Source organism: Nesoenas mayeri (genome assembly GCF_963082525.1).
Source record: "Nesoenas mayeri genome assembly, chromosome: 8".
NCBI lineage: Eukaryota > Metazoa > Chordata > Aves > Columbiformes > Columbidae > Nesoenas > Nesoenas mayeri.
In genome coordinates, this window is record NC_137554.1 from 5,230,001 (window position 1) to 5,243,052 (window position 13,052).

The window sequence follows — 13,052 nt, forward strand, 5'->3', positions numbered from 1 at the left end:
CAGACCCCCATTCCCTGCGGCACTGAGGGGACGCGGCAGCAGAGCTGAGCTCAGAAAAGGCGGGAAAGCTGCTCACGCTCGTCTGGGTTTCCCACTACCTGACTGAATAATTAAATACCTACTTTAATCTGCAACAAATTAAGTCAAGTTTGTTTTGCCCTCAACAGTGATTAGTAAATGACTTCCCTGTCTTTATCTCAACCATATTCTTGCTTTCTTCCCCTGTCCAGAGTGAGCAGTGAGCTAAGTGGGAACTCAGCTGTTAGAGACTGCAATCAAACTCCCAGTCTCCCCTTAAAGAAACACCTCGCCTGTCAAAATAAACTATACTACATCCACACTGTACATCACACAGCTGCAGGGTGTTGTTTTTTAATCCCGTTGAAGCAATATCAGTTTCGTATAACATCGTGAATATGATTCACAGTAATAAGGAACCATGATTTTAGGTTACATTTAACCATTGCTGCATCCAGAAAAAAAAACGCTTTTAAAGGAGCTTCTGATTATGGCAGTTTAAAACTTGGAAACCAACACTAAATGAACCTGGGCCCGTCACCCATCAGCAATGGAGGGACCTCGAGAATGAGTCCTTAGCTCTAGGACCTGATCCAAGACACTAACCCAAAAGAGTCTCATTTCCATGGCTTGTTGGGCAAAATTTGCATATTTTACACAAAAATGGGTTATACCATAGGCTTCTGCACAAGATAATTTTGCAATAGTAACTAGATTCCAGTCTGTTTTAAATAAAAACATTGTACTATGTTGTACTATGAATGCCCAGGAACCTCACTGCAAATGTGGAAGAAGTTTCATAAGTGAAGGGCACCATTCAAAATGCATTTGAAATAGTGGGGGCACGTTTTCATAAATTATGATCCCTCCACTAGCAGTAATACCTCACCTGAGACATGCCGAATGGTCCTGAAATAATGTGAAGTGAAACAGCATCGACCATATATCCACAGCGCTGTGTGCCCTCCTCACAAGGGTCTGTATAACAGTCAGGTACTCAGGTCTACTTTCAAAATAACATACAAAAAATCATAGTAAAATTAACTATACTACTTAAAACCCCTGAAGTAACATGACCCAAGAGAGAAATATGGTTTCTGCAACAGCTCTTCAGCAACTCAGCTTGCTTTAGACAGGCCTGGAATGAGAATCACAAGACTTTCAAAAGATCCAGCTAATTTTAAGTTTTACCTTTTGAAATTCTACACTTGGGTCCAAAAATGCTTCCAAAAGAAATTTCAATCAGTTCTATTCACATATATTGAGACGAGTATGACACTTTTTTGCACATGGCATATGGAAAGGTTTCCATTTAGTTCCAGGATCATAACTGCACATTTTTAAAACAAATTGTAAATTTTAATGAACCTATATGAATTTTCAAAGGAAAGGAATTTTCCAGTCTAGCTTAAACTCATTTCAAGAGACTTAAGCAAAATAAGTCACGAGGTAAAGCATAATTGCAGGAGCTTTGCCAATATATACAAGAACTGGAATCACATTGGTATTTGTACACAAAATCTTTCTTAAGCTCAGAAGGGTTAATATTACATACCTGAAAATTGGTCAAATTACATTGCATAGCAACATAGATACAATAGGGTGGGGAAAAAAGTGAAAAAACACCAAAACACAACCAACCACAGTTATTCCTGAATAGAAAACACCAATGGAAAGAGCAGGCAATTCTACCTAGGTCAATCTGTATGCACTACTAAAGCTTACAAACCATCTCTCCATATCATAAAGCATCACAAGATACTTGCTGAGGATTGCTCTAGCCCATTCCTGCATTGAATGAGAGGTGACTTAAGTTTGTTAGATGTTAGAGAAGCTCACCCACAGCAAAGAAACTTCCCTAACATTAGAATTGCGATGATAAAATTACCAATTGATAGCATACAAGCACACATGAACCCAGTGATCCAAAAGCACTTTGTTGACCTTTGGCAGCACTCGCAACAAGGAAAGTGCATCTTGAAAGCAGATTCCTGGCAATGACTATTCCAGCAGCTCTTTCCAAAATATGTAAAACAAAACCTAACAGCAGTCGTGCCGATCATAAAATGCGCCTGCAGCCAAATGATGATCTTGCTGTTGGTTACTTCCTTGGGGTGCTCAGGTTTTATGTGTTGGTTTTTAGATGTTGTATTTCTTGAGGACAGGCACATGAAGGGATTGTTTCTGAGGTGAAACCAGCATGAAGAACTCCTCCCTCTTCCCTCCTTGCAACTGCTTGTTCTCCTTCCTGAAGTTTACCACCCCTACTTACCCATTTCTGGAGATCATTAGAATCACAGAATCGTTAAAAGGATCTGGATTGAAAACAACCAGTCTCCAAAGCTCCATCGCACACGACTTCAGCAAAAGAATTTAAGACAGATCCTTGCAGCTCTAAAACATTTTGTGCCTGCTGTGGTTTTTGTTCCCTAATTACATCTCTCAGCCTACGACATTGTATTAATTCCTTTCACAACACATATTGCTTTCATACAGCGTAGTTCACTTGGCACCACTGCATGTTACCTCTACAAACCTGGGAGGCAAGTGGGAAGGCTCTCCACTGGGAAGTTCATCAGCACGAAACCACTTATTTCAAAACACACATTTAATCAAAACAAACACTTTTATAAGCCCCAGATATCCTTTTCGACAGACCGGCTTGCTGAGCCATGGAAATTGTCACAAAAGCTCACTTGATTTGAAGGTAAATTATATGAGGCCTTGTAGTCTCTCATGGGAAACACAACAGTTATTTAATGATGCAGCACAGTCTAGCGCACTTTGAGAGAACACTAAAGAAGACTTTCAAATTAGAAAAGGAATTTTTGCTAAAGAAAGATGAGTAATTTCATAAAGTCAGTTCAGATGACACTCTGCTGCAAACATACCAACACCAATTCAAACAGCGTTGGGAAAAGAAGAGCCTGCCTTGCACCCCAACTCCTCACCGCTCCATGGCTGAAACAACCGCCACCTTTCTCCAAATCCAGGAGTGTCAGCATCTCCTGGGCATGTTCTGGTATCAGCTATTTTGGGGTGTGGACAGGAACCACATCCGAGGTTTCAGTTTCTTTGTTGAGGGTTCACTGCATGGGACCAGGCTGCTTTTCATCAAGGAAGACTGTGCTGCCATCCAGCGGGACCTGGACAGGCTGGAGAGCTGGGTGGGGAATAACCTAATGAAATTTAACAAGGGAAAGTGTAGAGTCCTGCATCCGGGCAGGAACAGCCCCAGGTTCCAGTATAGGCCGGGGAATGACCTATTAGAGAGCAGTGTAGGGGAAAGGGACCTGGGGGTCCTGGTGGACAATAGGATGACCATGAGCCAGCACTGGGCCCTTGTGGCCAGGAAGCCAATGGTACCTGGGGTGGATTAGAAGGGGGGTGGTCAGTAGATTGAGAGAGGTCCTCCTTCCCCTCTACTCCGCCCTGGTGAGACCACATCTGGAATATTGTGTCCACTTGTGGCCCCTCAGATCCAGCAGGACAGGGAACTGCTGGAGAGGGTCCAGTGTAGGGCAACAAAGATGCTGAAGGGAGTGGAGCACCTCTCTTATGAAGAAAGGCTGAGGGAGCTGGGTCTCTTTAGTTTAGAGAAGAGGAGACTAAGGGGGGACCTTATTAATGTCTGTAAGTATATAAAAGGTGAGTGCCATGAGGATGGAGCCAGGCTCTTCTCGGTGACAACCAATGATAGGACAAGGGGTAATGGGATCAAGCTGGAACACAAGAGGTTCCACTTAAATTTGAGAAAAAACTTCTTCTCAGTGAGGGTGACGGAGCCTGGAACAGGCTGCCCAGGGGGGTTGTGGAGTCTCCTTCCCTGGAGACATTCAAAACCCACCTGGACATGTTCCTGTGTGACCTCATCTGGGCGTTCCTGCTCCATGGGGGGACTGGACTGGACAATCTTCTGAGGTCCCTTCCAATCCCAAACATACTGTGATACTGTGAGGATCTGCCATACCAGAAACCAGAGTGAAACCTCTCTGGTAAAATGCAATAAATAGTTCACAGGTACACAGTCCAATCAGGTCAGAAATCCAACCTGAAGAGCACATATTACTGTCTCGACGAGTCCATCAATAACGGAAAACACAGGTCCAAGGGATAAGCTCATGCACCACTTTGCCAAAGCTAAAGAGCAAGTGAACTCCTACTACACAATCCAGATGTCAGCACAAAACAGAAATAAATTCGTACACATTCACAAGATGACACATTTCGGAAGCTGTAAATCACAATTATTTGATTCCTTACGCATTTCCCAGCACAGCTGGGAAAGCCTGTCAACAAAATTACATTTTAAGCAAGTGGGAGAGAGATGACATGTCTGAGACAATGCTGGGGACACACAGCTACCAGTGCACAACAATAACAAAATAGTATTGACATAACTGAAGACCACCAAAATTGGTATAGCTAGATTCTTTAAGAAATATCAATATAAAGAATGAGCTATATTCTCTTTCAAGAGAAGGGAAGGGAACATTTTCCACCATCTCCACCCTCCTCTGACTCTCATTTTAAAAACTGAAAGGCTCATTCAAAAACTATCCAAATCCACTAGACCAGCTGAAGGTTTGAGTTACCAAATAAATGGGAATGTAACGCAGTTCACCTCATTTCCTTAAAGCAGTAACGCGCACCAAAAGCCAAAAAAACCCAAACCATAACACCAAACCCAACCTATTTTGATGTCCCTTTGCTTTCAAAAGGCTTCAAAATGTCAGCTTCAAAGAAAACAAACCAACCAATTAAAACAAACAAAAAACCAACAGCTCAGTCTTGGAGTTGTAGATCAATTTAAACCAGCTGAGTTTAAACTGATTTTCAACTGGATGGCTGAGTACACCCCACATTTTGTGGTCCCTGCTGGAAATAGATAATTTGCAGGCAATGAAAACAAGTTCTGGGTGTGTAAGAAAATTTGAACATTTACCAAGATCCAATCTGAGTCCAGAGCACAGATTGAGCTCAAACTTCTCTCTCTTAAATTCTTTACCAAGCTGGTTTTTGTTCTTAATGAAAACAGTCTTCCACCAGGCAAGAGATTTCTAGACACCTCTACTCATCTGCAATAGTTTGATAATTTACCCAATGGAATAGATGTAAAACTAAAAGACAAGTAGTGTCATAGTTTCACCTCAGATGTGTAAGATTAATTTTGAGGATACCAGGTTTCTATCTGTGTATCGTACAGGATGAGAACATTTATCTGCTCTTGAAGGAGGGAAATATGCTCCCTCATGAGGGAAAAAGTTATCTTAAAAAGAGTTTGCATCTTCTATTTTTGAAATCTATGGAACAAAAGTAAGGCTATAAAAATGTATAATATTTCTGAAGAGCAAGCATCCACATTTTATATTTTGATTTATTGGGAAATAAAAGTCAAGTGGAACTGGCTCAAGATCCTCAGAGAAGTCCAACCAACACTAAATCTTAAGCGCGGGCTCTCACACACACGTTATGCCAACTATGTCTGACCTTAGCCATATGGAAAAGTATTCCCTTATATAAATATTAATCTAGTTATATAAAGAATCATTTTTAGACTCTCTGATTCCTATAATTGTACTTTGACCAAGTTGACAAGGGTTCTGTCCTCATTCTTGTATTTTTAGCTTATGTTACATTGGCCACACCACCTTAATCTCTTTATTCTCCTTAACCAAAAGGGCAATGACACCACATTTCTGCCTCCCAGAAGCGTTATGTGAATGGATATAGCAATGAAGTACTTAGATCCTACAGCAACTGCTGTAAACCTTGGCTAAAATTCCAGTTTATTAACTGTATGCAGGTTGGCTGATGACCCTGAGGCTACTTCAGAGTTCTCTTATGGCAGAAATTACCCTTAAAATGTGTCACCCCAGGGAAGAATTATGTTGTGCAACTGGCATTTCAGAGAAAAGAAAGCAACAACACCTTTGTTTTTCACCCAAATATATATCAGCAGTAGAAGCTACTGAGACTGAGGAAGGGCCTGAAATTCAGAGTGAAACCTGCCTTCAGTTTTTGAGAGTTTTTCAAGTTCAAAAAGGAAACTGGAAGGCAACAGCTGCCTTAAGTCTGGCAGAAACTTGTTTGGATAGTTCAAATTTTCCCCAAAGGTAATTCCAAGAGATCCATTTCCCAACCCTGCCACTCCAAACAGGTCTGCAATAGTGCTGCAACACTGCTTTGGAAGTAGATGTATTTTTTTGCCTTCACTTGGGACCCTTACAGAAAGCCCCCAAAACAACAGCAGCTTTTGTCGTTCTGCCAAAACGTGACTTGATGAATATTGGTAGAGGGGGAAGGGCAAATACAGAAATAATTTATAACATGTCCCTAGAGAATTTGCTCTTGCAACCTGCCCTGCTGTCAGGTCCTTCCTTGGAATGCATACTGAAACCTGGAGGAATCTATGGAGCATGGTCTCCATTCCCATTTGTTTATTCTGGGTCTTAAGAATCTTTCTCAAACAGTCAAGGCATCAGGTTTTGAAGTTAACTGCTTCGTTGCTTATGTAGATGTCGGTTCATACTTGCACCCAAAGAGAAAAATAATGCTTTTAAATGCATGTCTAAAATTTGACTGACAGTGCATGTGAGAATTATACTACGAAAGTAAATCACAAGTGATACAGATAATTCTAATTACATGTATAAAAACCACAGGACTGAAATGTTTATTACTGTTGAACCTCAAGCTCGCTGAAGCCTGGAAACACAAGAATTAAGCCTGCCCGCTTTCAGCTGTCCTCAAAACATCATTTTGCAGTTCCTTTATGTACATATGTCCTTATGTACATTTGTCCTTATGTTCATGAGCACAGTGTTTTTTTTCCAGAGAACCCAAATTCAACATAAACAGAGGAAAGACAGCTGTAACTATTTCTTTTTCTCCCGTTTGGCATTCACCGAACAATACTTCTCTTCTGAGTAGACACAGGCTCTTGAAGGCAGCACTCAGCCATGAACCATTCCTCCTTCTTCTCCAAAAAAGCACACTGACTAGTTGGGACACAATGAGAAGGCGAGAAACAAAGCTATGCAAGAAACCTTCACTTTAAGCTGTAATTTTGAGCTTTTGACATTTGTTATTCTTGTAAAGCAGTAGAGGGGCCTTTTACATTTTTAACTAAGTGAAACAAAATTGAAATTTGCTTCCTCATGTAAGATCATGCAAACAGATGCTTGGTTCACACACAATACTTCAATACTAACCTGAGCATGTAGGTAGAACTCCTTGGTTACCATCCCCTGTGAGGACCAACAGCCAGGAGAAACAGGATGCTTTTCCAGTGACTTTGAAAGGTTTCTGTTCACAGCAAAAGAAGAATCCTGGGCTCCATTCCTGATCCGCATGAACTTACAGACGTGGATCTTCTGCACCTTCCCCACACGTACAATCCCTTTTGCAGCATCTTTTTAATATGTTCTGTTACCCGTCTCATCCCACCCCTGTCTTCAGTCCCCTTCCCAATCTCCTCCTTTTATTCAGAGGCTTCTCAATCCAATTCCAAACTTTTTTTTTTTTTTGCCATCTAGTCTCATCCACCTTTCAAGTCACTCAACAACAACCCCTTCTTCCAAAGTCAACACTGTATCTCCAGTTTCCTTCACAGTCATTCTCAGTTCTCCTCCCGTGAATGGAAATCACAGAATCACAGTGTCAGGGGTTGGAAGGGCCCTGGAAAGCTCATCCAGTGCAATCCCCCCATGGAGCAGGAACACCCAGATGAGGTTACACAGGAAGGTGTCCAGGCGGGTTGGAATGTCTGCACAGAAGGAGACTCCACAACCCCCCTGGGCAGCCTGGGCCAGGCTCTGCCACCCTCACCCCCAACAAGTTTCTTCTCAAATTTAAGTGGAACCTCTTGTGTTCCAGTTTGTACCCATTGCCCCTTGTCCTGTCACTGGATGTCACAGAGAAGAGCCTGGCTCCATCCTCCTGACACTCCCCCTTTCCATATTGATCCCCATGAATGAGTCCCCCCTCAGTGTCCTCTTGTCCAGCTCCAGAGCCCCAGCTCCCTCAGCCTTTCCTCACCCGGGAGATGCTCCACTCCCTGCAGCATCTTGGTGGCTGCGCTGGACTCTCTGCAGCAGTTCCCTGTCCTGCTGGAACTGAGGGGCCACAACTGGACACAAGATTCCAGGTGTGGTCTCCCCAGGGCAGAGCAGAGGGGCAGGAGAACCTCTCTGACCTACTGACCACCCCCTTCTAACCCACCCCAGGTCCCATTGGCTTCCTGGCCACAAGGGCCCAGTGCTGGCTCATGGTCACCCTGCTGTCCCCTGGACCCCCAGGTCCCTTTCCCCTACACTGCTCTCCAACAGCTCGTTCCCCAACTTACACTGGAACCTGGGGTTGTTCCTGCCCAGATTTAAGACTCTACACTTGCCCTTGTTATATTGCATTAAATTTTTCCCCGCCCAGCTCTCCATCCTGTCCAGGTCTCTGATGGCAGCACAGCTTCCAGTGTCAGCCACTGCTCCCAGCTTGGTGTCACCAGCAAACTTGCTGACAGTCACTCTGTTCCCTCGTCCAAGTCATTGATGAATATATTGAATAACACCAGCCCCAGCACTGCCCCTGAGGCACTGCACTGGACACAGGCCTCAACTGGACTCTGCCCTATGACCACGACTCTCTGGCTTCTTCCCTTCAGCCAGTTCCCAGTTCACCTCACTACCCGATCGTCCAGACCGCGCTCTCTCAGTTCAGCTGTGAGGATGCTGTGGAGACTGTGTCAAATCCCTCACTCAAGTCAAGGGAGATCACGTCCACCGTTCTGCCATCATCTATGTACATGGAGAGTCTATGGCTATTTACTTTAAAAATCAGCCAGAAAGCTGTATTTTTAAGCAGCCTAGGAAAAATCTTCCCTTCTTACAGACAGGTTAGAATAAGAAAAGCAAGTAAGTGTTTAAATACTAAAAGAAATGGAAAACGGCTCCTCGCTAGCTCAGTTCTTGTGAACTCCCAAGTTTTAGCCGTGCTGATCAGTTCGTCTCACACAGTAATGACTCATTTGTACCACAAACAATCAAAATTACCTGGAGGCGTGAACTGAACCACCAATGACTAATTAGTCACCACTATTTTTAAGCTGGACCAAATTCATGCTCTGCTGATGATCAGTGTTCATCATAACACCAGTGCTGGCATTGGGACAAACCTTTGGGCATCAGAATCATTTACAGGAATTTCTCCGCAGAATTCCATTACGAGGGGAACAAGTAAGTGTGGTGTAACATAACTTCAGTTCAAGCCAAAATCAGTACCTTCTGGAAAAGTATAAATAAAATTGGATATGGTTATGAAAATACAGAATCTGGTCCTAAAAGAATCTAACCCATGTTTGATGGGTGTTCTCAATTTAATTTTGAGGAATTATTGCAATTTAAGCCCTAAGACTCCAAAAAGGGCCACAGAACCCCACTGCAAGCAAGGAAATCTCACCCTAAAGAAACACCTTTCAAGATCAGGACTGAAATGTTTGCAAAAAACAAGGAAAATAACCTTTCCAAAACACTGGAGACAAAACGAGAACACTACTGTTCTTTGGGTGGAAGGACATCCATATTAATTGAAGGCTACGTAATTAAGTTGTAGTTAAGTACGGCGGTATTCACAAGTTATTAGTAGAAAAAGAACTTCAAAACCAAAGTTTGAATAGTAAACCTTTCTCTTTTAAGGACTCTGATCACAAAATATTTTTCCTCCTTTATAGATGTCTCATTAGAGAACTCACCAAATTTTACCAAATACACTGAAAGCATATTTGGTCTCTTCCTATTATAAATCTGCCATCATTTTTGAGTACAGAGTTACCTCTGGAGAAGATGGTACACCTGACACCCCAAATTAAGGAAAAATCTAGAAGAAAAGTAGAAGACAAAACCAAAACTTTGGACTTTAAGAATACTCTTATTAATTCTTATTAATCTTATGCATAGAAATCCTGGCAAATTTGTCAAAGTATGACCTTCCTCTCCTTGTGTTACAAGAGTTTCATTCAGTAAATGATGGATGGGATGGAGGGGATGGATGGAGGGGATGGATGGAGGGGATGGATGGAGGGGATGGATGGAGGGGATGGATGGAGGGGATGGAGGTACAGATTTCACACTGTGCTGGACTGAACACAACACAACTTTGTTAACTGACAATAATTTTGACCAAGGAGGTAACTGCAGTATTTGAGACCATAGCATCTTTTTCAGAAGTGAAAAAAGGCCGTAAGTTTTCTCAGTCTTCTCGCAAACACAAACACTGGCTAAGGATCAAGTATTGTTTTGCTGTGTTTCCTTGTAGCTAGCTTACAGTATTGCTTCACTCCGCACTTAATGCACAAAGGGCAAGGATGAGAGTAATGGTTTGATACTTTATACACTAAAAATAGCTTTGTTTGGGTTTTTTGAGGGTAGAACAATCAAAAGTGTTTTAACCAAACAAGACATTGGTTTGGCAGAGAATTCACAGGCAGTGACTTTGTAGCTCTCTCCTAATCTCCAATTCCGCATTAGCTGTCTCTAGGCCCAAAACAGACAATATATTTTAGCATTTATAAACTTCATTCTTTACACATCATTGACTACTCGGATAAAAGGGAGGGCAAGTTTTATTTCTGGAGGATATACCATAAACTGCTGGTGCGGATTACTACTACATCTCCTGTTCATTTGCACCCACCCGTCGGTGGATACGCTCCTCAAAAACAGGATTTCTGGTCCAGAACCACAATCTGCAGTGAGGGTTTTCTTTGGGACAACAGCTTTTTAGCAAACTCTTTTTCACAGTCCTTTAGCCCAGACCTAACTTTATATAAGGTCCCATGATCCCTAAAATTATTTCGGAGTGCTTTGGTTTTAATTCAAATTGTTTAGCAGTTATTGTGGAAGACTTCTGAAAGTGATGGAGAGGTTTTTGCTGTGGTTTGTCTTTTTTTGAGCCCCAGATTTGCTCAAAGAAATGCTGAGATGAAGCAGGAAAGGGGTGAAACTGGTTACCAAAACCCCCTGCTCAAAACCTGACTCAGAGCTTAACAATCTGAGCAGAAACTGGTATTCTTGGCAATGGGTAAGTGCCACAAACCAGAATAGGGCAGGTCAGCTCCACCAGAGAACACAGTGTCACCCAGAACCCCCAAGTTGCTCTTTCTGCTCACTCCTGCCTCCCCAAACCAGAAGAAAACAGAAAGAAAACAATCAAAGAAAAACTTGATCCTCAAACTTCAGTCCTGGCAAAGAGTATTTCCCATCGGCAGTATCATGATCTCTATAAAGGGATTTCATAGTCTCACACTGAGAAGTTTTGCCCATCATACACAAATTATTACAAAATGCAGGTCAGGACCTGCACAGTCCCAACAGCTAATTTGTTTTCCTCTGACTTTTAACCTATCTGACTGTGGGAGGATAAATCCTCTGGGAAGTGCCTCCTTTCCATCACCTTCACATCATTGCCAATACCTTATAACATCCCTAAGAAGAACTTCAGTTTTTCTAGGCAATAACAGTAGAAAACTGCAATGTATCTCCAACATTTGTCGTTGACCAAACTCTATGAAAAGAAAAGGAAAAAAACTGAAGCAAAGTTGTATGAAAAACCTCATCTAGTTATTGCCCATACCAGCAAGTCAAAGGAAAACGTTTACAACACTTACAAACAATTCCAGCTCCCCAGATAACTAACATGTGATTTCATCTCCCTCCAAATTATTTTCTCATGCGCTATTGAAACTTCACTCACTGCAGTTTGCAAAGAAAAGAGTCATTCAAGGCTGTGGGCCAGTAATTACAATTACCAGTAAGTCAGCAGCGCCGTCAAAACTATTGAAACAATAAACTCAATTAGAGAGTTACCACTGTTATTTTGTGAACTATGGAACCTGCTAGCTCACACCTCTCTGTCCATAACCTTACCTATGTGAGGAGTATTTTTGTCCAGGCTTATTTGGAGTAGTAAAGCTACTTGGAGCACAGAATTGCTCCTTATTTTCAAGCCTTTCCCTCCTAGAAGCCTCTGGCACAGGCAGAGGGAAGTTGAGGAGGTTCTGCTTAGATATGGCAGTTTTCCCTTCCCTGATATAAAAAAGCCTCGCAGAATTGCATCCTGATATAGCAGATAGAAAAAGAAGGCAAGGAAAGCTGGCAGGGAGGCCACTTACCAACAGCAGAACATTTAGAATTTCTCCTTATTCTCCTTAACTCACCATTGGGGTCATTTGAGTAGAGTATAAGAGTATAAGTATATTCATGTAGAGTATAAGCCCTTGCCTTGTTTTCTCCATGTATCGCAGAATTCAAGCAAAATTACCTCATTCACTTGTTTTTTGTCCAAGTGAAAAACTTGACCAGAACTCGTTGAGGCAATTTCTTCATAGACCTTGTACCCAATATGATCCCTGTCATCACAGTCTCCAGTCAGCACAAAGACTACCTGTATTAAAAATATAGAGATAAATGTAAAGAAAAAATCATTTGGTACACGGTGCAAAGTTTGGGAAAACATTGCAAAGACAACATTAAGGCATGAAAACAAAAGAATTGTATCGCTTGGCCTGGGGTCATGTTACTTTGCGTGACGGACAGCCCTGTTGCACTCACTGCTGATGGAAAAAGTAACGGAGAAGAGAAAGAAAGGACAAGATGTAAAATCTATAAAAAGATTTCACTGAGTCTCACACAGAAGGTTTTAACCTTTCAATATTGAGAAAACAGGGTATTAAACACATAAACCAGCTGAGAACGCAAAGCCCCTCGGTACCTGCGATTGTTTCTGTTGGATGAGCTGCAGCACTTCATGGGTAAGTCTATAATCCTTGGACCGGGCATCAGTAAACACATAGATGAAGGAACCAGGAAGAGAAATTTCCAGAGCGATCTTTATTGCGCCGATGCTCATCTCTGGACAGTCTCCGCCACCCTGTTCACAGGTAGAAGAAAAACAAAGCACACATTACTTTCTTTTGGGACATTCAAGGCGGATAAGTTCTCGGCTTCTAATAATTCCTTCGCTTTTATTGATCCTAAGCA

The 13,052-nt window shown here is 42.2% G+C and overlaps 1 protein-coding gene across 1 annotated transcript in view; it reads right to left on the minus strand.

The window, feature by feature from the left end:
* The window catches only part of HMCN1 (hemicentin 1), a gene marked incomplete at both ends in the record, with an annotated part of 184,042 nt that overhangs the window by 139,018 nt on the left and 31,972 nt on the right, over nucleotides 1–13,052 (minus strand). Inside the window, 2 exons of the mRNA XM_080348671.1 lie at nucleotides 12,334–12,456; nucleotides 12,784–12,942. Coding sequence (XP_080204797.1) covers nucleotides 12,334–12,456; nucleotides 12,784–12,942 — 282 coding nt within the window. The remainder of the gene's footprint in view (nucleotides 1–12,333; nucleotides 12,457–12,783; nucleotides 12,943–13,052) is intronic.